Raw genomic sequence first — 25,925 nt, 5'->3', positions numbered from 1 at the left:
AAGCAGGCTACTTTATTATCAGTGACTCCCGGTAGTTGAAGTGCGCCAGAGCACATCAGTGTCCCCAAGTGGAGGAGTTTGGTCAGCACCTAGATTCAGGCTGATTGGAAGCCAGACCCTCATACAGTAGCTTTTAAAGTATGCAAATATACCTTTTTCAGGGGAATTCTGGGAAATGGGCATTTTTGTCTGCTCCCTGTGCACTGAGTTCTGGGATGATAGCCAGTTAAAACCTTTTTGTTGTTGCCGTTGTCCCATTGAACCTGTGAACAGAAGCCCCACCAGCCACCAGAGCCAGGCAATCAAGGGATGTATCTTCTGGGTGGTGGCCGTAAATGCTGGAGCACCAGATGCAGAGACAAATTCCTTTCTCAAAGCCACCAGTGACCTGGGGTGGGACAGAGGGGAAATGAGAATATGGTGCCCACTGGACCCCTTTCCTGGTCTCTGCAAAAGATGGTAGTTGGCCTCCAGATGTGTATTTAATTGGAAGCAGCTCCTCCGGCCACAGTTGTAACGAAGCTAATTGGTGTCTCACAGTAAGACGGGGTGTGTTTCAGTCTGCTCTCTGGGCTGTGCCCTGAGGGTGGTAGCTAAGAACTCTTTCTGGGATTGTTAAAGCCCAAGGGACCTGTGAATGTAAGCTCTGCTGGCCACCAGACCCGGTGGTCAAGGGTTGTCTCCCAAGAAGTAGTTGGAAATTGGGGCCCCAGATGTGTGCACAAGCTCCTTGTTAGGATGCTGGTGACTTGGAGCTAGGCCGAGGCAGAGTGTGAAGACAGCACTGCAGTCCTGAGGTCTCTGGGGAGGACTGTAGTTGGTCCTTACCTGAGATGCATGTTTAATTAGAAGCCAGCCCCTCAGACCACAGCTGTAAAGCTAAGCTAATAGACCCCTCACAGAAAGACTGGGGGTGTGTTTTTTGCTGTCCCTGTACTGTGTCCCAGGAGGTGGCCAGTGGAGAACTCTTTCTGCATTTGTTACAGAACAGGACCTGTGAATGTAAGCCCTGCTGGCCACCAGAGCCAGGTGACCAGGGATGTCCTCTGGACAGAAGCCACGCAAACTCGGGCACCAGAGGTGTGCATGAGCTCCTTCCTGGGGGATGCCGGTAACCTGGAGTGGGGCAGGCGGAGGGGGCAGGAGCAGTGCGCACAGGCCTCTAGATGTGTCAGATTAGAAGCCTGTCCTTCAGGAGGAAGCCTTAAGATAAGCAGCCAGGCCTCCTTCACATGAAGCCTGGGGCTGTTTCAGTCGGCTGGCCCAGCATTATGCCCTGGGGGCAAGAGCCAGTTAAGAACCGTTTCTGCTTTTGTGACAGTCCCGTGGGATCCACAAATGTAAGCCACTCGTGCCAGGTGATCAAGAGGTGTCCCCTGCGTGGCAGCTGCTGCAAAAACTGGGGTACCAGACATAAAAGCAGGGCACCAGATGTGTGCACAAGCTCCTTTCTGGGACACAGTGGTGGCTGGGAGCGCGGCAGAGGGTAAGCGCAAGATGGCGCCTGCCAGGCCTCAGACTTGGGAGAGTATTTCTGTAGGTCCTTCGTGTTTTAAATTGGATGCCTGCCCCTCAGGCTGAAGCCTTAAGATAAGCGACTAGGCCACTCTCACAAAATGTCCGTCTGGGCACTCTCTGGTCTGCTACGTCTGCTCTGGGCCCTGGAGCGGATGGGTCCATCTCAGCCCTCTAAGAGCTGTTTCTTGGGTTGCTGTGCGCATGTGGGTCTCGTGGAAGCAAGCTCCTTTGGCTTTCAAAGCTAGTTGTTTTGGGGGCTCCTCTGAGGGGCAGGTCTTAAAAGGTGGGGTGCCAGATGTGGGGTTCAAACCCTTCACCCTTTAGGGAGAAGTTCAGGGTCGTGGACTGCTGCATTAGAGATGAGGTTTATGCTGCGATGTGGAAAAAGAGCTGGGTGGCTTGGTTTGTTGATAGACGTAGATTAAAAAGTATTTTTAGGACTAGAGAGTGGGAACCAGCACACTATGGCCTATTGCCTAGTTTTGTATGGCTTTGAGCTAAGAATGGTTGGGATAAAACGCCATAAAGATTCAGACCACAAAGCTTAAAATGTTTACTCTCTGGACTTCTACAGAAAAGTTTGCCAACTCCCGATATAAAGAAATGCATATTAAAGCACCGCTGGGTGAAATGTGTACCTGTGAAATAGTAGGTTTGGATTACGACAGTGGTTTATCTTTTTTGGGTGGGAAATCACAGATCTGAGCTGTAAAACGGAGCCCTGCCCTAAAAATGCACATATACCGAACTGTGCCTCTGTCCATTCCAGCCATTATGGCCCCAGGTTAAGAATCTTTGCACTGTAATATTAGCCCTGTTTGAGCTGCCAGAAGTGGGGCCCCAGCCATATGATCTTGCTTAACCTAATTATCTCCTTAAAAGCCCTGTCTCCAGGTTGTCACTTTGGGGGTTAGGCTTCAACCTTGGAATCTGTGTGTACAACACAATTCAGTCTGTATTACAGATCTTGCCTTTTTAATCTGAGAAAGTATGCTTTCTAAAGGTGGTTTGCTCCTGAATCCTGTGTACCACTTATATGCTAAGGAATATTTGCTGAATTAATGAATGCTGGCCATCAGACTAATGCACAAGAAAATCCACGGAGGAATGTTAAGATTCTAATTTAAGTGTCACATTAAAATACTATAGCAATTCTGAGGAGAAACTAAGAATAATCAAGGAAAGCTTTTTTTCCCTTCCTAAGTGAGAGAACTTTCTGTGCTGAGAACTATTTGCATGTAAGGCCTTGCTGGCATTAGGACATTGAGAATCTGAGACTGGAAGCCAAAGCTGAAATGGCTGACGTAGATTCTGGACAATCAGGAGCAGGTGAGCTCTGGAGTCTTAAAATTATAACCTATGTGTTTAAGAACTGACTGGAAAAACCGTTCATAATCTTGGCAGAAAAGAACACAGTACATTATGTAATTTTATCTGGGCTAGAGGGAAAGAGGATCTAACAGAGTGCTCATGAAGTTTTTTTGAACAATAGTGACTATTTCAAAGAATTTAGGGGGTGAAATTCAGGGAAACTTACTGCAAGCTGCCAGCGAAAAGACTCCTCACACAAAATGGCCCCAGGAAAACCAGGTCAGGTGGTTTTTGTTTGGGGAGGGGCCTGGTTACATGACCATGCTATTTGGCTGTGTAGGAATTTTTGTCCTGAGCTGTGAATTTAGTTCAAAGCCAAAAACTTTAAGGGCCAGGATAACCCCCACTACTATTTCCCTCCATTCAGAGGAAGATCTCATAAAAACTTGAAGGGTTTTGTGTCCAGGTTAAGAACTTCGACCCTTCACCATTTGAGTGCCTTTCAAAGAGTCATTATGAAATGGGAGCATTTACATCAAAATCATGGTTCTGGTTCCTCCTTTCAGCAAAATGAGGTAGCTTTACATTCAGAGGACTGGGATAACATGCAGCATTTGGTGTTTAGGTTTAGATTAATAAAGGCTAATGCAATTTTGTAGTTCCAGTAAAAGGGTTTTTTAATCCAGTAATACCATAATATCCTACAGAAGTAACAACCGTCAGAATTATAACTAGCAATTTTTTTTTCAAAGTTATTTTAGGGACAGAGCGGGTACAGGGAGAGGGAATCCAGGCAGACTCCGAACTGAGCCCCACTTGGGACTTGATCCCATAACTGGAGCCGAAACCACGAGTCAGATGCTCAAGGACCTGCACCACCCAGGCGCCCCAGCAATTTGCTTTTTAAGCTAAATTTTACAAATCATGTATTGCTTAAACAAGAGAATGGACACCAGAATGCTTTGCATTTAAAAACTTAACTAATTTGAGTCACTTTTATTCTTTGTCTTTATTTTCCAAGTTTTGGCGCCCAAACTTGGCAAACATCATGGAGATCTGTACAGACATGCATATACATATATACACTCACACGTACTTAAGTTTAAAGCCTCAGTTCCTCATTAAACCTTGTACTCAGGCTCCTGTTAAAAAGAGGGAAAGGGGTGAAAAGAATCAGGGAAAACATGAATAAACCCCAATTGACAACTTCCTTATTGTTACAAATTAAAGCAGGCATTTTAAGGCAAAATCCGTCACCTTACTAAAACTTCCACTAAGATACAGCCTCAGATATTTTCAAGAAAATAAATAGCCCCTTACACACTTCAATGTTGTTTAATGACAAGCTAGCTGAGGATTTGTGTTCTGTTGTTATTTCAGGTAAAACAATATTTCAGTGATTAAAATTTCAGGTGTTAAAAACTACAAGCAAGGTCATCTTTACATTCTGAAGCTGAAGAATTCTTCAGACACGTGTCATCTTTAAATTACTCTGCAAATCCAGGACTGTAACATTTGGGCTTTAAAATACTAATGTTTGGTGACTAAAGGGTAAACACGATTAGTTTACTCTAGGTCGTTTCATTTTATTTTTCTCTGTAGGAGCTTTCCTCTTCTGTGATAATCCAGGCCCAGGTTCCTTATTATTTGGAAGAAATGAAATCGCTTCTGGTAGACAGTAATTTTCTACTCGAGGAGGGGATTCCTATTAAAGGGGAAAAAACACTGTTCATTTTTTTTCCCTTGACTGTGCTTTTTAACCAAAACATTTAAAATCTGTCTTTTAAGGTATGCTACTTAGCACTTATCACATTTAGGGAACAGAACCTGTGTGACAACATCTCACCTTTTATTAGAAAAATAAATTTATAGCTCAGGTGGAAGGGGGCCAGCTCAGATCTTGATAATGGTTTCATTTGTAAAGTATGATTAACAAGTGACACCTTATACTTAGCGTCGATTTTTAAAAATCTTATTTAATTTTTAAACATGTGAGGTAGGGGTTTCCCCCCTCATTTTACAGATAAGATTAAAGAAAGGTGAAATAACTAGCAGGTGGCAAAGCCAAAATTCATACACTGCCTCCAAAACCCTTGCAATTCTCTTCCTCACAACCATATTCCAACCGAAAATGACCTTTCCCTCCTTATTAGAAGTGTGATAAAACTTAATTTTCTAGAAGGATGGCAGACTGGCTAACATGAAAATGAATCACCATAAAATACTGGACAAGTGCCTTTTGATTCAATTCTTCCCTGGACGACAACTTCTGACTCAAATATATTAAAAGCAACTACCACAAGACATGGAGAAGAAATGAGATCAGGCAAATACCAGAGGGGTTGACAGTGGGCAGGGAGTGAATTTCTCTTCACTTTTTTGTTTTTGTGCTAAGAAGTCTGTACCATGCGGGCTGGCTAAGCCGCAACAGAAAACGCGGCCTGAAACCACAGCCACTGGAAACCGAGGTGGGGAGGCCCAAACTCGGTTACGAACTCTGCCCAAATCTTTGCCCTCCCACCATGGATGCGCAGAGGCAGCTCAAGGTAAGGCTAAAGATCTGAGGCTCCACCCACTGCAGAAGGGGCTTGTTAAGCAAATAGAATGGCATTCCCCTGAGGAATGTAATAGAATCTAGTTTTTACAACTTAGACGCACACAAAATTACCCCACATCTGAAGAACATGACCCATTCTCAAGAAAAAACAATCAGAATCCAAAAACCCAAAAAAGATATAAAACATTACAAAATGTTCATGAAAGAAATAAGATGACCTAAATACATATGCTGTGTTCATGGACTGAAAGACCGAATGTAGTGAAGATGTCAACTCACTCAAACTGACCTGTAGGCTTAATGTGATTCCTATCAAAATCGTAGCAAGATGTTTTCAAAGGCATATAAATAAGCTTATTTAAAAAATTACATAAAAGGTATAGGCCCTAGAAAAGCTAAAATGATGTTGAAAAAGAAGAGTAAAGAGGAATCGCTACCTAATATCAGGGCTTACTACATATATAATAAGAAAGATGCTATTGCAGAGGGAAAGACCTAGATCAATAGACCCCCAACATATGCCCAACTGAATTTTGACAAAGGGGCAAAAGCAACTCAGTGGAGGATAGTTCTTTTATGGTGGAGCAACTGGACATTCTGAGACAAATTTTTTGTGACCTAAACTTCATACCTTCTATGAAACCCTCACATGAAATTTATAAAGCACACCAAAGGCGGTCACTCTTGACTAGCCATTACGGAACTGCGAATTAAAGCCACAATGAGAGATTACTACCTACCAACTGAAATGGCTAGAATAAAGTGACAAACGCCAATGAGGAAACAGAAAAACTGGACCACTTACAACATTGGTAGGAATGTAAAATAGGACCACTCTGGAAACACACTCTTAGGAATTTATCCCAGTGCAATGAAATCTTATTTTCACACAATATGTGCAAAAAAATGCTCAAAGCAACTTTACTCACAATAGCCCCAAAGTAGAAACAACCCAGACGTCCTTCAACAGGTTAATGGTTAAACTGTAGTATATCTGAACTGTTCAGCAATAAAAAGTAATAAAATTACTGATACAGGCAAACACCTGATGATTCTCAAGAGAAATTTGCTTAAAAAAAAGCCAATCCGAAAAGATTACACTATATTGATTCAAGATTTAAAGAAACTGACAACAGATTAGGGGTTGCCAGATGTGAGAGACCGCTGGAGAAGAGCATGAAGGAAGGAGGTGGGGGTAGTTAAGGCAAAATGAAGGGCTGCCGTAGTGACAGAGTGTTCTGTGTCTTGACTGCGGTGGCAGACACGTGAAGTAGAAGTGGGGAAATCGGAATAAGCGTGGGTTGCACCAGGTCAATATCCCGGCTGCAATATTGTACTATATTTTTACAAGATGTTATCCACTGGGGGAAACCATATTATTTCTTACAATTGCATGGAAAGCTACAATTACCTCAAAATAAAAGCACATCTTGCTCATGACCCAGATGTTGGAAATAGCAGACAATGCTAACGCAGCTCTTATCCTTGAAATGAGTGAAATGAAAAAGAAAAACTATAAAAAAGAACCAGAGATTCTAGACATAAAAAAATTTAATATCTAAATTAAAAAATCTCATGGAATATAGGCTTAAGAGTAGAATGAAAACAGCAGGAAAAAAATCAGTGAAGTTGGAGGCAGATAATTAATCAGAAAAAGAAAAATGACTGCAAAGTAAAACATGGCCTGAGGGACAATATCAAAAGGTAAGAGATTAAATTCCCACCTAGGCAAGAATGGACCAGAAGTGATGGTCAAAATTTCTCAAATTAGATGAACGAGAGATGTTTACAGACTGAAGAAGCTCCGCAGATACCAAGCGGGATTAATATAAAGAAATCACACCTGGAAATATCAAAAATGGTGAAAATCAAAGATGAAACAGCCAGAAAAAAAAGAGAGAGACACCGCATTGCATACAGGAGAGGAATTCAACTTACCACTGACGACTTCTCAGAAACAATGGCGGCCAGCAGAAAGTGGAGTCTTCAGTGGAAGAAAAAACACTATCAACCCCAAATCCTATGCCCTACAGAAAGATCCTTCAAGCATAAAGGTAAAATAGACACTCTCAAAATTAGAATTGGTCCCATCAGACTTGTACTACAAAGTTTTTTGGGCTGAGAGGAAAACGGATACCAGTTAGGATAAATTTAAGACTATATTCTTCCTTTTAATTTCCTCTAAATACATTTTTTGTATTATTTAAGCAAGTTTTGCTTTAAGGCAGAACACTGTTCTGTGGAAATGTAAGAGACGGATGGAAAATATATGACAAGTCTACAGAAAGTTTGCTGGCCCCTGCTTTTACGTTGAAGGACCAGACATTATTTCAGGCTGTGTGGGACAGAGCCTGTTGCAACTACTGTTGCAAATACTGAGCCCAGCTGTTGTCGTACAAAAGCAGAAGAGAGAACATGTAAATGAGTAAATGGAGCTGTGTTCCAGTAAAACTTTATAACATAGGCAGTGGACAGGATTTGGCCTGTGGGCTACAGTTTATTGGCCCCAGGTTTAAAGGATAGGGGAAGTAAAGGAATCTATATGACTGCAAGATTTCTACATTCTATGTGAAGTGGCACAATATCATTCTAGTTAGACTATTGTAATCTACAAAGCAAAACACACCCCGCCTCCAACCAAAAAGGCAAGAAGGGAAGAACACAGGAACAAATTGAAAACAAACTGCAAAAAACCCTCAATCCAATCAGATCAATAATTACATGATGGAGTAAACATTCTAAATAATAAAAAAAGACCCAATAATAACCTTTTTAAAAGACAGCCCTTTCAAATATAAAGGAAAATTCCATTTACAATTGCATCAAGAATAAAATATCTAGGGACAAATTTAATCAAGGAGATAAAAGACTTGTACACTGAAAACTAGATGACACTGATCAAAGAAACTGAAAACGACACAAATAAATGGAAAGATATTCCATGCTCACGGACTGGAAGAATTAGCACTATTAAAATGTCCACACTACCCAAAGTAATCTACAGATTCAATGCAATCCCTATCAAAATTCCAATGGCATTTTTTATAGAAATAGAAAAAAAATCCTAAAATCACAAAGACTCCAAATAGCCAAAGCAATCTTGAGAAAGGAGAATAAAGCTTGAGGCATCATGCTCCCTGATTTTAAACTATATTACAAAGCTAGGATAACCAAACAGTATGGTACTAGCACACAGACACACAGATCAACAGAACAGAAAACCCAGAAATAAGTCCAGGCATACATGATCAATTACAAAGGCACCAAGAACATACAGTAGGAAAAGGACAGTTTCTTCAATAAATGGTGTTGGAAAAACTAGACAGCTACATGCAAAAAGACTGAAACAGGACCACTGTCTTACACCATACACACAAAAAAAACCTCAAAATAGATTAAAGATTTGGATGAAAGACCTAAGACATGAAACTATAAAACTAAAAGGAAACATACATCATGAGCTCCTTGACATTGGTCTTGGTAAAAAATTTTTGGATTTCACACCAAAAGGAAAGGAAACACAAGCAAAAATTAACAGGTGGGGAGACATCAAACTAAAAAGCTCATGCACAGGAAAGGACACCATCAGCAAAAAGAAAGGCAACCTAAGGGAGAAAATATTTGCAAATCATCTGTCTGATAGGGGTTAATATACCAAACAATCTGATTAAAAAAATGGGCAGCGGATCTGAACAGACATTTTCCCAAAGACAGAGATGGTCAACATGTATACAAAAAGGAGCTCAACTTCACTAATCATCAAAAATGCAAATCAAAATCATAATGAGATATTACCCAACACGTTAGAATAGTTATCAGAAAGACAAGTGTTGATGAGGATGTGGAGAAAAGAGAACTCTTGTGTACTTTTAGTGGGAATGTAAATTGATGCAGCCATTATTTTTTTCCTCAAAAAATTAAAAATGTAACTACCTTAAGAGTACACTTTGCTTGATGAGTACTCAGCAATGTACAGAATTGCTGAATCATTATATTGCACATCTGAAACTAATAACACTATGTTAATTATGCTTCAATTTAAAAATTAAAAGTAGAACTACCTTGGGGCAACTGGCTGGCTCAGTAGGTACAGCATGTGACTCTGAATCTCAGGGTTGTGAGTTCCAGCCCCAAGTAGGGTGTAGAGATTATTTAAAAAGTACTATCTTAAAAAAGCTACCTTATGATTCAACAGTTCCAACTTCTATGTATTTAACCAAAAGAAATAAAAACACTAATTCAAAAAGATATCTGCTCTCCTATGTTCATTGCAGCATTATTTAAATATTTAACCAAGATATGAAAACCTGAGTGTCCACCGACAGATGAATGGATAAAGAAAATTCACATGCACACACATACAATGGATTAATCAGCCATAAAAACATTTCAGACAAGGAAACCCTGTCAACTGCAGCAACACGGATGGACCTTGATGGCATGATGTTAAGTGAAATAAGTCAGAAAAAAAAAGACAAATACTAGATGATTTCACTTACAAGTGGAACCTAAAATAAAAGGGGCGCCTGGGGGGCTCAGTCAGTTAAGCATCTACCTTCGGCTCAGGTCATGATCCCAGGATCCTGGGATCGCGTGCCGCAGCTCAGCAAAGAGCCTGCTTCTCCGTCTTCCTCTTGCACTCCCCCCTGCTTGTGCTCTCTCTCTAATAAATAAGTAAAATCTTAAAAAAATAACGACAAAAAAATAAAACAAAAAACAAAACAGAAAGCCCTAAAACCCCAAACGGGACAGATACAAAGAACTGACTGGGGGTTGCCAGATGCAGGTGTGAGTCTGGGGGAAATGGGTGAGGGTGAACAAGAGGTACAAAATTCCAGTTATAAAATAAATAAGCCCCAAGGATGTAATAAACAACCTGGTGACTACAGTTGTTAATATTGTATGGTATATTTGAAAGTTGCTAAGAAACTCAATCTTGGGAGTTCTTATCACAAGAAAGAAAATCTGTCATTACGTGATAATTTTGCATTTATAGTCATGAATACATACAATTGTTATGCTGAACATCTGAAATTAATGTCATATGTCATTATATCTCAATTAAAAAAAAAAAGGTGGCCGGATTCCTTCTTCAGGCTGACTGGAGGACTCCTCTTTGGATAAATGGAAACAATTCAAGAAGTACAGGCAAGTATGAACCCAGAAGACAGTCCCCAACAACTAGACCACCAAGACTCTTGCATCCGGACCAAAACTACCAAGACCCAACTGTGTGCTCAGTACTTGCAATCAGCTTTTTATCCTCTACTCTTTATCTTCCATATTAGAGGAAGTTATCAGATTAAGACCCATACAAAGAAGAAAATGCAGCTTCGTGGATAGAGAATATACAGAAATAAAAATAAATAAAATAAAAATAAATCAGTAAATCCTCTGAGATCCAGTAGGAGGTATTACATCTATGAAGCAAAAAAGATGTTATTAAAATACTAAAATGTAAATTCAAAAACACTAAAAAAGGTTTTGATTATTAAAAACATGATAGCAAAATGAAGAGCTGATAAAAGAAAACTGAGGGAACATCTCAACAAGTGAAGATTAAAAATAGTTGTTAAATAAGAAAATCCAATATACAAGTAGCAGAAATACTAGAAGTACTAGAGAAAACAGAAATTGGAGGGGAAAAAAAATCCCTGAAATAATTCAAGAGTTCCCAGAACTGAAAGACACAAGTTACCAAATCAGAAGAGGCCTAACCACGTGCAGCGTAATAAAAAGAGACCCTCATGATACCCTATCATTTTGAAATTTCCGAGAACTAGGGACAAAAAGAGCTTCCTACTGGATCACAGTTAAACATAACAGATTATGAATCAAAATGGCTTTCACTACTCAACAGCAATACTTGAAGCAAGGAGATAAGCAATCACAAGACTAAGGAGAAAACAGGTTCCAACCTAGAATTTGATGCCCAACCAAAAGATAAGAGAAATCCAAGTACAGAAAAAAGAATTTTCACACATAGAAAATCTCGGTTGATCTCCCATGTGCTTCCTCAAGAAGTTACTATAAGATGACCTTCAACCAAATGAGAGCAGATCAGCATGTCATGGGTACAGAACCAGGAGATCCAACAGAGAAAAGAAAGGAGGTGAATGGAGATCCTGGGATGATGCAGTGTGCAGAAGCAGAGGGTGACCATCCAGACTGGAGCAGTGTGGCTAAGGCTATGTTGAAAGCTGTCATCACCAAGATTCCTGTGGCCACTGTACCCAGCTTTCTAATTAATCCCCCCCCCCACCCCCTGCATTTAACCTGAGGTCAGGGATGCCTGGGTGGCTCAGTAGGTTAAGCGTCTGCCTTTGGCTCAGGTCATGATCTCAGGGTCCTGGGATCGAGTCCTCCATCAGGCTCCCTGTTCAGTGGGGAGTCTGCTTCTCCCTCTGCCTGCCACTCCCCCTGCTTGTGTGCACTCTCTCTCTCAAATAAATAAAATATTTAAAACAAAACAAAAACCTGAGGTCAGAACACTGGGGTGGGCCTATCTCAAGAGTCTTACTTGTACTTGGCTTATCTTGACCATGAACTTGAACGTGAAGTCACTACTCCCCCTTCCCTAGTCCACTGCTTTGTCCCCACAGAAATGTTCTGTTTTGACCTACTTCTGAGAGCTAGGTAGGCAATGATGAGCTCAGACGTAGAAATACAGAGCAGCCCACACCCCCACTGCCCTCCTCCAGATATCTAGTGCCTGCCACAAAATACAACTTTGAGAAAAGCAGGGAACAAAAAAACTTGAGCTTTTTAAAAAGTTATTTAGGTGTTTCTAGGAGTTAGTATTGGTTTATTAATTCCTAATCAGTCTATCCCACTGCTTTATGACAAAGGTTTTATGTTTATGTTTTAGCCATTCTTCCTATATATCCTGAGCAACTCCCAAACACGGCAAAAATTGCACAGCAGGCTGAGTTTTGGCTTCCTCTTATTTCTATTCCATTATGTTTGAAATCCTTTATAGTAAGACATCTATTATCTGTCATACCTTGCTGATTCCTGATGGCATTTTAGGTGTTCTGGCACCAAAGATTTTTCTTTGCCCATTCAAATCAAAACTTAGGCAATTTGTGAACAGCAATATTCCAACATTATAAAGGGCACTTTTAAAGCTTTTAGAGGTACCTAGATTTTTATACCTGCCTCATTTAACTCCAAGTTAAATGTTTACATATATATTCATTATTATAAAAAATAGAATGAAACCGAAAGGGATTGTAGAGAGGAGAACTGCCGCCGAACATCCTATTAATAAACAAGCCAAGGGGTTTGTTGTGCAGCTGCACCCCTATCATATAAGCCTGTCTCTGGTGATGAGGAGATCAAGGACGAAATCTCACAAACCTGCATCAGGTAGTCAGCAATGTACTCTGTTTTCAAGCAGTACACATTTTGGGCGGCAGCTTCTGCTATATTAACTCCTGAGTCATCTGGTTTCAGTTTATTGAAGTCAGAAAAGAGGTGTGTGGCTTCTTTAAATAAAGGCACAGAATGACCAGGTAGCACCTAAGAAAACATGAGAAACAAGAAGGATCACGATCTATCAGTGTCCCAAAGTAGTTCAACTGTGTCATCTGTACTTAAGGATTGCCACCTCCCAAAGTACTGAAAATCAAGAACTGATCACAGCAATCTTGGTTGGAAAATAATTCACGTAAAAAATTCTATAAGTTGACTCAATACAAACCTTTGCTCCTCCTGACTGAAGAAGGCGTTTAAATCCTGCTTCTCGGGATTGGTCAACATATAAGATAACCTTCCACCCACTAAATGCCCCCTACAAATAAAAAAATAATCAGTGTTGAAATTATTTGGGAAATAAATGCAAACAATACATTATTTATCTGTAAATTTAGTTTTACGTCAACAAATAATCATAACCTTTACATCTGCCACAGCGGTAACTGTCTCTGGTCAGAATACTCTGAAACACATAGCCATGGTGTTCGGCACACAGTAGGCCATCAATGAATACTTGAAGAATGAAGGAAAATGTTTTAATGATTAACATAAAAACAAAGCTACTTGACTTTTGTTTAGTCCTGTATTTTTTCTTATAATTAATCCAGGACAGAACTTAATGCACAACTTCTTACATTAGATGATGCCCCCATTATATTTCTCTTGAAAATGTTTGCAAGTCAGAAATATAAAATATTTCACTAGGGAATAATAACAAAAGCCAGTGAAATTACTCTAAAAGAAGGAAATTAAGGCTAATAAGGGCTTGGACATAGCAGAGAACTCCGAATACAACACACAAGATTATTTAACTTGGGTTTCTAACCTTTTTGTGAGCCATGGACCTGACAGTCCAATGAAACCTATGGACCTGTTTTCTAAGTAACTCTTTTAAAGAAACATCTTTATTGAAATGTAATTTCTGTGCCATATGAACAATGTTTTAAAATACTGGTTTGAATAAAGTGTAAAGGATTATAAAAAAAATTAAAAATAATCAAAATATTTACAAATTTGTGACATAATAGATGTGCTTCTGCAGTAATGAATTAAAAAACAGACCCAGTGGTGGCTGGATAGCTATTATAATTTTATAGTAGTAAAGACAGATGGGGGGCGCCTGGGTGGCGCAGTCGTTGGGCATCTGCCTTCAGCTCAGGGCGTGATCCCGGAATCCTGGGATCGAGCCCCACATCAGGCTCCTCCGCTAGGAGCCTGCTTCTTCCTCTCCCACTCCCCCTGCTGTGTTCCCTGTCTCGCTGGCTGTCTCTCTCTCTGTCAAATGAATAAATAAAATCTTAAAAAAAAAAAAAAAAAGGCAGATGGTAGCTACAGCTGTGGTGAGCATAATGTACAGTCATCAGATCTGTTACACATCTGAAACTAATGTAACACAGTGCATCAACTATGTTTCAATTAAAAAAAAGTGATGAATATAAGCAGTATTTCAAGATACTTGGAATTATAATGCAAAGCAATCTTATTTCTGTTGGGGTAAAATCATAGGTACTATTAATAGTGTTGTGATTTGTTACCTAGACTTTCATAATAAAAGGAAATATTTTCAACTGGAGGTTAGTAAAAATAAGGATGTATTCCCCTGCCCCATCCGAAGTGTATAAACAGCCTTCCTGAATCTGATCTACAGCTCCTTCGGGAGAGTCTGTGGACCCCATTGAAGAACCCCTGAAGGCAGATGCTGAAGAGTCTTCGGAAGAAATACAGTATGGGTCACATTTTACACACACATATATTTAAATTATTTTTACCATTTTTTTCTTTTTTTAAAAAAAGATTTATGTATTTAAGAGAGACATGCACATGCACAGTGCAGGGGGAGAGGGAGAGAGAGAGAGAATCTCCAGAAGACTGCCGGCTGAGCGAGGAGTCTGCTGGTGGGGCTCAGTCTCATCACCCTGAGATCACAACCTGAGCTGAAATCAAAAACTGGATGCCTAACCGACTGAGCCACCTAGGCACTCCATTTATACATATATTTTTAAAGAGCCATCATCATTCTATACATCTTCCTCTCCATCATAATTAAAAGAATTAGAATTAACATTAAGCCCAATTTAGAATGTCCAAACTAAGTGTATCAACCAAGGCATAAAAGACAAGTAGAACTATTCTTACTTTGTTAATAAGCACATTCTCTTAAAATCTCTAATAGTCATGACACTGAATGCCGTTCATATCTCTATATATGTTAATACCTCAACGATGCCCGATTCTTGTCTTTGCTGGAGTTTCTTCCTCCATCTCATTGCTGCAAGTGCTAGTCTTCGTTGCTGTACATTGATTCCAGTCAAAACATCGAGTATTGAACTACTTCCCCATTCATAGTCTTCTTCCTAGACAATTAATACAACAAACTTTGGAGCTGGTCCTACAACATGTCCTCAGGGAGTCCACAATCATGTAAGAGTTAAAAGCTATACATCCAATTGTTCTAAATAGCACAAAATAAGCATCAGTTTATGAGCACAGAGGAAGGAAATGTACATTAATCTGGCTTCATAGGAGGGTCAAGTATATCTGGCTTTTATTTAAAAATCAGAAAACTGCATACATTTCTAAGAAATACAGATAACTACACCTTAGTAATTGGTAATACATGATTATTGGGCTTTATCTATTCTAAGATGAACTTCACAGAAGGACATGTTCTCGGTGGAGGTATCTGTTAGCTTGATTACCTGTCCATAGAAATCAGGTCCCTAAGGGATCTTGATTAAAAACTTCAAAAATTACATGATAGATATTACTGTGATGGTCAGTTAGGGGCCAAAATATTTCAGACAATTTAATTTTTAAAAAAGATTTTATTTGTCAGAGAGAGCACTAGCAAGAGCAGGGGAGAGGGGCCAAGGGAGAAGCAGGCTCCCGCTGAGCAAGGAGCCGATGAGGGACTTGATCCCAGGAACCTGAACTGAAAACAGATGCTTAACTGACTGAGCCACCCAGGCGTCCCCAGACAATTTAATATTTAATGGGCTGGCAGTAAAGAAAAAAGCTTACAGTGAGGAAATCCTGAAATTTTCTGTTATTCCAAAGAGGGGGGAAAAAAAAGCCCATATTAAAATTAAAACTGAGAATCTGGGTCTGTGATCTCTAGATTTTTTTGCTTTGTTAATGTGGACCTTATAAAATTGGAATAATCTAATTGGTCATATTTGGTTATTTCAATTATATGAAAAGTCAGTGTAGATACTGGAATCCATTATTAGGATAATTACTTTTAACAAAAAACTATCTTTCATATTAATTTGAATACACACCGGCACGAAGTGTCCAGCAGTCCGGCATGCTTCCAGGTAGGAGCGATGAAGCACCCATTTCCCAGCTGCCACTGAGGCTAAATACTTCTCATTTCGAAGTGGATGTCCCACCACAATGTGTGTACAATTGGGATCAAAGCACTGTTTCTCTATTACTAATCCACCTAAAGTAGAGAAAAATTGATACTTTATTAGAATTCTTAACTTTTTCCTAGGAAAGACATATCAACTCTGCATAGAAATTATTAATAAATAAAATGAACCAAAAAGCTGAAAAACCTTGACTAACAATTATTTTACTTCACATACATATATTTTTATAAAATAATACTTTTTAAAAGATTATTTATTTGACAGAGAGAGTGAGTGAGCACAAGCGGTGGGAGCAGCAGGCAGAGGGAGAGGGAGAAGCAGGCTCCCCACTGAGCAAGGACCCAAGACCCTGGGATCATGACCCGAGCTGAAGGCAGGCTCTTAACTGATTCAGCCACCCAGGCGCCCCTATAAAATATTTTTTAAAGAAAATTTAAAATAGAAAAATAGTAAAACAAAACCCTATACGCTGATTCTAAAATTATCAAAATTTTGCCATCCTTATTTCAGTCTACCCCCTTTTGGGCTTACCTATTTTAAAGTAAATTCTAGACATCACGTTACTCTACCCCATCCATTCACAGTATGCAATCTCTAAAACACATGGTAATTTTCTTTATACAGCCCTAATGTCATTATCAGATCTAATATAATTAACAAATATTCTTTGCTATTTCAATACTAAATTCTTATTCAAACTTTGCTGTTTGCACTTGGTTTGTTACAATTAAGATATAAAAAGAAACAATATAAATAGAGGCCTTATACTCCTGTTGGTGTATTTCTTTAAGTCTCAACTACTTTTGCAATTTCCAAGCACTGAATATGGGTAGCCAAGGAGATGGAAGTCAAAAAGGGGCTTATATAGACTAAAAGCAGAAGAAAATTTTTTGTGAGTGGAAATAAGGTCAGCAGCCCAACAACACAGAAGCCTGGGAGGAAAACCCACACGCTAGGGAAACAGATGAAGCAGCAGGTGGAAGCTGAACCCTCCTCTCAGATACAGCTGTACGATGCCTGACTTTGAGGAAAGAAGGCATAAACTTATGTAAAGCATGGCTTTGATTGATTGATTTTTGATTTATACTTTAGAAGTTAACTTGATTATTGGTTAGTATCAAAAATTTTCTACTCAGACTCAATTCCAGCACAATCTGGCCTCATCTGCCTCTCTTCTCTGTCCTCTTCTAGACAATTCTGTGCTAGTTGATATTACTCTCATCCAGAGTTTACAGAGATGGGACAAAATACAGGAGACAGACTCATGAAGCAGCTTCTTCCATTCTGGAAGGTAAAGCTGAACAATTTTGACTTACAATTCTAATTTATTGGGTGACCAGGGAACAGTGTTCCACACGAGTCCAATTTCCAAGAAACATAGCTTCTCAACTGTATGACTGTATTTGACAGAAATCTTTTAAAAAAAATCTTAGTTTTCCACATTCTTAAAAGGACAGCACTAAATAACATTTAATCTTTTCTTGATGACTCAGGGCCATCATCAAAAACAGCCATTATCTAATGTTTCCTCTGTATGAAGCTGTCAGATTGAGTTCTCTTCCTATACTCTCCCTAACTCTGCAGAACTGCTTTGTCCGATACAGCAGCCACTAGCCCCTCATGGCTATCAAACACCTGAAGCACAGCCAGGCCAAAGTGAGGTGTGCTGGAACGCAACATATACCTCAGATTTCAAAAACTTAGGAAAAACAGGGTAAAATCTCATTGATACTTTATATTGATACATGTTGAATATAATATTTTGTGTATAGTTAAATAAAATATATGCTTTATTAATTTCACTTGATTTTTTTTTCGTTTTTAAAAAGTGGCTAACTACTAAGTTTAAAATTACATATGTAGCTTTTGCTATCTTTCTATTGGACAATTTCTATTGGTGCTCTACTGCTTAGAGCACCAGGTTACCTGTCTAGTATGCTGCTTCCAGAATGCTGTCAGATGGAGAGTCTGATATAATGGAGTAAGAATGTTACATAAGAGCTCCTCTCTGGGTATTACTATACCTTCAGCTTCACGAAAATGAAGTTTTTATTTTAAGTCTATAATTTCAATGATTTCATCAGTGAACAAAAGCTCAAGGCAGCACAAGAGATTCTTAAATCATCTTAATGGTTGGTTTCAATTTAAATCTTTAAATCTTTAAATTCTATGACTTTAGATTTACACCTACAAAAAATCGAAGTTTTAATGCTGAGTCAATACATACTGCCTAAAACAAGTTACCCATCTTTTACTTTATTTAAGTAGGTTTCACATCCAACATGGGGCTCAAACTCATGACCCCAAAATCAAGAACTGCATGCTCTACCACCTGAGCCAGCCAGGTGCCCCACCCATCTTTTTTCTCTGAATTTGTACATCTTACAAATGATATCGACTTTACGGACTTCCAAGGAAGGTTACATTTTTGACTTAAGTAAAATACTTGTACCTAGTTTTTCAATCAGATGACAATAATCAATACGTTCTTGAGGATTCAGAGATGACAACTGAAATATATACTGTTTTTTTAAGTCTTCATGTGTTTCCTCTATTGTTATAATCTGAAATGGAAGAGTTTTATTTTAGAAAAAATTAACATTAAAAAGGTTATCAATCAGGTACATGGTTTTTTTAAGTGACATCTTTAGTCTTTTGACTTATCAAATACAGAAATAACAGGATGCAAAGCAATGCAGTTTTCAACATTTGTGAACTCTTGATAGTGGTATCAGCAAATTTTTAATGCAGCATTAACAGCAGTATGAAAAGGTGTATCATCATACTAAGGATAAACTAACCTTTTCTCTAGGGTGTGGAGCCACTGGTGGGTTGGCTAGGGGGAAGGCAATACTGGGGGCTTGAGGTGTAGGGATCAGGTGGCTGTCTTTTACCGGTGTTTCCAGTTCTTCAGAGATCGGGTATTTTGGGGCTTCAGTCCCACACATGTTTCCAGGATCACAGACAGCTGAGGGCAATAAAATGCTTCAGTGTGATGTTATCCAAATACAACCAAGAACAAATTCAGGCAAATATTCTCATCTGTCTTAGCCAAGATGAAATTAAACCAAATTCTGGAATGTAAAAAGCACATGCAAAAGAAACAGCCTATTTCTAGAGCTTATAAATAAATGTGATTAAATAGCTTTTTAAAAAGGCAGATGGTGTTACCTGTGGGCTTTTCCCAAATCTTTCTTTAAATACCAAGCTTTCATCAGTAAAATGTAACCCAAATTTGTACAATGAAAGCAATGTTGCACTTGGAGAAAATCTACCTAGTGCAAAGACATAATCATGTGATGTGAGAAAATGGGGGGAAAAGATGACCAAAGATGAAAGACAGGAATCATTTTGTCCTTAAGGTAAAGCCCAAGGGGAAAAAACTAGGAGAATTCAAAAAGGAACACATACAAATTCAAAGAACAAATGTAGGTACCTGCTGGGTGGAATTTAGAAGGCTTAGATGAAAAAAAGATGGGAAGAAAACAAACATTAATGATACAAATGAAACACAGGATGAGAATGAGAGGAAGAATAATAGTGAAAACTATGTCTGGAAAAAAATGCCCAATCCTCAATTTCCAAATTGAATTAAGAACCAAAATATATTTTTCACTTTCATTGATAAGTTACCTCAATTTATAATTATTTTTCTCTTACATTTAAAGTAAAATCAGAAATATCTAGTAAGTTTTTTGTTTGCATGTGTAATTCAGAGAACCGCAATGTGCTTATCTATTTTTAAGAAGTCAACATGTACTTAATGCAAACAAATGGATAGATTTCTTCTCATTACCCCGTTCAGCAATTTCTGAATCACGTAAAGGCTCCTGGGAAGGAGAATCCTCCAATTTTTTAATGTCACCCTGAAGCTCAGAATACTGTGTGGGACAACTAGGCCACTGCAGATTGCTGGCAAGCCTTGCTCTCTCCTCCCTGGCTGTCGGGTCATCCCAAATGATCTGTTCATTCTGGGAGGGCTCTGTGTTGACATCAGGTACTGTTTGACGTGACTGCCTAAGGAATAAAAGTGACAACTTTAATAAACAGTAACTATAACAAAATCTCCACTCATAAATTCCATAGTTAGATCACAAATTTGAGGCTCACCTTTATATGCCCACCATCTAGCAAAGAGTAACCTACTTCAAAATATTGAGTAAATGCACTTCGGGACATATTTTCTTTTTAAAATATTTCTTCCAGAAACTCACAAAGTAGTTAGAAAACATCTACTTTGTCATTTATTTAAAACTTCAAAAGGGAAAGTTTACTGTCAAGAAATTGTTTTAAAATTCTAAAATGATTGCTATATTTAAAAATGGAATTTCTCTTAATTATACAGGCTTAGGGAAACATGGTAATGTTTAGAAAACTGGTTACTTTGCTTATGAGTAGTTGTATTTTTATCACTTGAAATAATAACTATAATTACACAGGAAGGGTACTATAAAAGCTGCCTTAAAAGAAGGTCCCTTTGGTTCTTAGTAACCAAACCTCTCAGAGTCTAAGATAGACCAGCCACATAGTGAACTAGAGTGAAGTGTGTTTTATGTCATAATTATAACAATTCCACTAGAGAGTAAATATAATTCCAACTATTTTCCTTCTATGTATATACATGTAAGTGGAATCTTAGCAAATATAATTTACCAAAGCTGATGGTAACCCCAAAGAAGATAGCCTTTTATTCTGAGTTTATTTATCTACTCTGACTAGGCACAAGATTTAGGGTCTGTGTAGTGACAACACATGATCTGAAGTACACTAAACAAAAAGCCACTGTCAGTATGCAGATATAGAATTGGCCTCATGAAATATATACGTAGCTTAAGACAGATGCACAGTTCTATCAATCAATTCAAGATACAAGTCTCCTAACACTCATCATACAACTGGGGATTCTTCTATCAGGAAAAAGGTGAAGTTATAGTACTGAACTTCAGTCATATCACACTGAGATCTATAATCACCTTTCCATGAAGATAAATTTGTAAAGAGAATGCAAAATACATGTAGTTCTAATAAGAGATAACTTTAATTTAGAATTAATATTATTTAATACTAACAGGACAGAAAAGAGAGAATTGCCCAATGAATCCATTCCAAATGAGGCAAACTGGATCTTAAAATCATTTCTTTCTCAGGGGAGGTAATATAAAATATTAATCACACTACAATTTGAAGCAGTTGCTTGGTATGGAACAAACCTTTGTCTGCTTCCCACCCCAGAGTGAGAATTCTAAAACTGCTGGGAACAAGGGAGGGAAGGAGAAAAAGCTAGGGAGGAAGGAAAAGCTTGCCAGTAAAAGGCCACACAACCAATATACAATATATATATATAGTATGGGCTAAATAAAGCCCAGTAGTATAACCCTTTTTCTGGTGCTGATATTCTAATCTTCTGCTTTACTGATCGCCCCCCCCCACCCCCAAGGTGCCAAATTAGGCTTAACTCATGGAACTGAGCCAGCAAGAACCTAAATAATGACCTACCCTTCTCTCAAGTCACCGAGTCACTCCTTTCTGCCATCAGTGACAGGTACGTACCTCAGTGCCTCCAGGACTCTACTTCGCCCACTGCGGGCAGAGCGAGTGCTATCAGGGGTTGAAGAAGCACTGTTACAACCACTTCTTGAAAGGGAAGCCCTCTGCCCTTGGGGTTTCACTATTGACGTTGCAGACATTATCTCCTGCAGCTGCTTTTGAAAGTTCTCTCTCATCTCCAAGGTTTGTGTCAGAGCTTGAAAACACAAATACACCAATTAAGTCTCTCTCTCTCTTTTTAAGTTTCTCTTCTTCATCGCATCTCATTCACATTAACTGTTTCGTCTAGATCTAGTTGAACACAAATTTATTAACTTGACATTTACTGAATACCTACTACAGACTACAGTAATGTACTAAGACCAGGAATACTGCAGAATACTGCAGTCCTTCCCAGGACCAACTGTGTGTGAAAAAAAATCAAGACGCTCTATTAAAAGACACTGCTAAGACCTGCTGATTATCCCTTTTGTAGAGCTCTCTGCCTGCTTCTGAACCTCTCCTGTGTTATGTACCACACTCTGAGGTGCATTACAGGAATTAACATATGTGATTTCCCCTTGTGGTCCTTGAAAACAGACCACAATATATTTATCTTTGGTTTCCTGGTAGATTAAATGCAGAAATAGGTACGAAATAAACATTTTTGGAATGACCTGAGTGGGTTTAACTAAATAGGCAAGACATAAGGAAAGCTCCAGGAGGGTAAGATGAGTAAGGAAAATAGAAAATATTAATCCATTAAAAGTAGGACATCTACAGATACAAAGTTATTCATTGCAGCACTCTCTGTAATAGCAAGAAATCAGAAATAACATGGAACTGGCTAAATGGCCATTCATACAATTGTGAAAGAAGATTCAAAATGAAGCACCACTAAAAAAGTCACTCAAAACAGAGTCAAAGGACACTGAGGAAGTAGGGCCTGCACACAGTCTCCTGTTTCAATTCCCAGAACACCACGAACTGTTAACTTCCGTCAACTGTGACTTGTTAATTGCAAACTCCACCACTTCCTAGAACATATCCTTCTATTTTGGATTGAAAGAGAGATGTTATTACCTGTTAGCCAAATAATAATCTTGTATTAGTCAGTTTAAACTCTGACAGCATCAGGGGCACCTGGGTGGCTCAGTTGATTAAGCATCTGCCTTTGGCTTAGGTCATGATCCCCAGGGTCCTGGGATCAAGTCCCACATCAGGCTCCCTGCTGGGGAGTGGGGAGCCTGCTTCTCCCTCTCCCTCTGCCCCTCCCCTGGCTGGTGCACCCTCTCTAATAAATAAAATGTTAAAATAAACTCTGACAGCACCAATCATGTTTCTTTCAAAGCAAGTTATGTAACCTTGTGAGGTTTATGTCTATATAAGCCTGTACTCCCTGCTTGCAATTAGGAATTTCAGTGGACTATATCATCTGGACTGCAATCCTGAAAACCCCAAATAATCACTTTTGGTTGCTTTACTGCCTTCTTCTTGGTCAACACAATGAATATTATATAGCTGGAAAAAAAAGAAAAGAAAAAGACCAAAGAAGCTCATGTACCAATATGAAAACACTCCAAAAGCTGAACTATTAAGCAAAAAGATAAAGAACAAAGTATAAAACAGCACATATAGTATGTTCACCCTTTATACATTTTTTTTTAAGTGCAGAAGGGGAGAACATATGTATTTATGATTATGTATGCATAAAACTCTAGGACACCTAAGAAACTAAAAACATTGGAAGGGTGGGAGAAACTCTTCATGCATCCTTCCATACTTTTAAACCGTGTGCATATGTTAAAATATACACATACTAAAGCTTTTTGAAAGTTATTGAAAAGAACTGAACCAAAGAACAAATTTTTACAAAACCACCGATTCCACCTACATTTAACAAAATAGGGCTCTATCACACTACCTCTGTAAAATACCTAGTTCCACAGATTTCAAAAGAATGACACTTATAAATCATGAAAGCTTTGCATATTATTACTTTAATGATTGGCACGGAACTTCCATCCTCAAATACATGCTTTATAGTGACAGAGAAAACAACTTTGTTTTTCCATGCAAAGGAAGCATTCTGTATGAAAGATATATATTTATAAACAATTTTTTTTTGTAATTTAAAATATTTTACCTCCTTTAGAGTCATTCCTTCCATCTCCATTTGATGTTGCTGATTCTTTATTATTGGTGGTCATATTGTCTATATCGTTTTCTTCTACGGGCAAATGATCTGGCTATTCAGGGAGAAAAAGTTACAATTTCTTAAACCAGGTCACTGCATAGTTTCACAGCACCTATGATTATACATTCAGCTTAAGAGGGGTAACTGTGTTATCCATATTATCTACCTCATCATCCTTTGTTGTTGAATCCGCTGACAGGAGTCGACTATTAGAGAGTCTGCCGTCTTGCACTGTACTGATATCCAAGCTCATTTTGGGATTGTAAGTATGTGGATAAAGAGATTCAGGAAGATGTTTATACTCCTGAGCACACTGCAATACAATGGCATGCTTTAAAAAAGGACTGAAAAACATCTTAGTGAATAAATTATGTTAAGTAGAATAAGAACGACCAATACATTATGTCCTAAGATGGCAAAAGTTTGCAGAATTAAAGTTTTGAAAAGTAGGGACACTGAAACATACCATCACACAAATGACAAAATTGTTCTAATGCCATATACACTGAAGAGTAAGATCTAATTCATTCCTATGCTTTTACCAAGCTATCATCCATACTTCTGGAACACCCAGAAAGAAAAGAAACAGTTCTAAACTGCATTGGCATGCTAAATTAATCCCTCAATTACTATGACATTATCTTTCACATCATTTTTAGTTAGTGAAAAGAATCAGAAAAATTGGAAAGAGTACCCATTAAAGACTTGTTAAGTATTTAGGGACTGATCCCTAAAGTTTTTAAAGCCAAAGAAATGAAATGTACACTGTTAACTAAGGTTATTAAACTTGTTTACGTACATGGAAACTGGTTTGTGTCTTGAAACAATGTTTATACACATTCTCATTTAATAGAAAGGGAAGGAAAAAAAGAATTGCTTACTTCTAAAAGCCAGTGCTCTGAAACGATGTGTACTCCCCTTTCTTTGACAGACTTGTACTCCCGGTTAGTGTCATTCGGTCGGCCTTGATAAATGAAATGAGTCACTGTTTCATCAAAACTCCATCTGAAACAACCAAATTTTAAAAACAAACGAGAAATATCAGAGTTTAAGATGATCATTACTCTATGAACAGAATATATTCACCTTCACAAAACTTTCACAATCTAGAGTAAACATGGACATTAAATGACAGGCTCCATTTGGGGGGCGTCAAACTTTACATATTTATCTATAAGTATATAAGTTCAGAAAGAGATCTGGAGGGTAATCTTTAAAAATATCACTTGTTTTATACTTTCTTGAGTCGTTTAAATTTTCTTTTTATACAATGACTATCACTTTATAGTAACAATAAAGGCATTTTCAAATCAATAAAATAGGCAAAGCATCCAATCTGTCCTCCAGTTACCGGCAGTTCGTATTGTGTATTTGCTTTATGCACTCTGGGAAACAGACTGAGGGCTTCAGAGGGGAGGGGGGTCGGGGAATAGGATAGACTGGTGATGGGTAGAAAGGAGGGCACGTATTGCATGGTGCACTGGGTGTTATACGCAACTAATGAATCATGGAACTTTACATCAAAAACCAGGGATGTACTGTATGGTGACTAACGTAATATAATAAAAAAATATTATTAAAAAAAAAAACAAACTATGTACTTTACACATCTCACCCATTTCTCTCAACAATCCTAACACACTGATATTACTATACCCACTTTACAGATAAGGAAACTGAAGGTTAAGTAACATATTTAAGGATAATCAGTAAGTGGTAGAGACAAGTTTTGACTTCAAAACCCATACTCTTAACTATTACATTACCTACAATCTCCTAATTTTCCCCATGTAATAGTTTCCTGACCTAGGAAAATAATCTAAAAATTGTAAAATATATACTATCCTTCTTAAAATCAAGTAAACACCAAAGAGAAAGTAAAAATTACATTTCTGAATATAATAACCAAGATAAACAGAGGTTTCTCATTATGGACACTTAACATACTTTCCATTTCCTAAATAAG

At 38.3% G+C, this 25,925-nt stretch overlaps 1 protein-coding gene across 8 annotated transcripts in view; it reads right to left on the bottom strand.

Annotated features, from left to right (window-relative positions):
- Nucleotides 1-3,819: 3,819 nt before the first annotated feature.
- TOPBP1 (DNA topoisomerase II binding protein 1) overlaps nucleotides 3,820-25,925 on the bottom strand; it is a 67,737-nt gene continuing 45,631 nt past the window's right edge. For all 8 annotated transcript variants that reach the window (XM_026497045.4, XM_048216274.2, XM_044383417.3 and 5 more), the window contains 12 exons: nucleotides 24,841-24,964; nucleotides 24,126-24,272; nucleotides 23,909-24,011; nucleotides 21,787-21,979; nucleotides 20,033-20,253; nucleotides 19,038-19,204; nucleotides 18,689-18,800; nucleotides 16,144-16,307; nucleotides 15,079-15,216; nucleotides 13,089-13,178; nucleotides 12,746-12,907; nucleotides 3,820-4,534 (listed from right to left, as the gene is read on the bottom strand). In XM_026497045.4, the coding sequence (XP_026352830.3) occupies nucleotides 4,391-4,534; nucleotides 12,746-12,907; nucleotides 13,089-13,178; nucleotides 15,079-15,216; nucleotides 16,144-16,307; nucleotides 18,689-18,800; nucleotides 19,038-19,204; nucleotides 20,033-20,253; nucleotides 21,787-21,979; nucleotides 23,909-24,011; nucleotides 24,126-24,272; nucleotides 24,841-24,964 (1,765 nt within the window). In that variant the 3' untranslated portion in view covers nucleotides 3,820-4,390. The remainder of the gene's footprint in view (nucleotides 4,535-12,745; nucleotides 12,908-13,088; nucleotides 13,179-15,078; nucleotides 15,217-16,143; nucleotides 16,308-18,688; nucleotides 18,801-19,037; nucleotides 19,205-20,032; nucleotides 20,254-21,786; nucleotides 21,980-23,908; nucleotides 24,012-24,125; nucleotides 24,273-24,840; nucleotides 24,965-25,925) is intronic.

Source organism: Ursus arctos, unplaced genomic scaffold (genome assembly GCF_023065955.2).
Source record: "Ursus arctos isolate Adak ecotype North America unplaced genomic scaffold, UrsArc2.0 scaffold_20, whole genome shotgun sequence".
In the NCBI taxonomy this organism is placed as follows: domain Eukaryota; kingdom Metazoa; phylum Chordata; class Mammalia; order Carnivora; family Ursidae; genus Ursus; species Ursus arctos.
The sequence above is the reverse complement of the archived record's forward strand: the minus strand, read 5'-3'. Positions and strand labels throughout refer to the sequence as shown.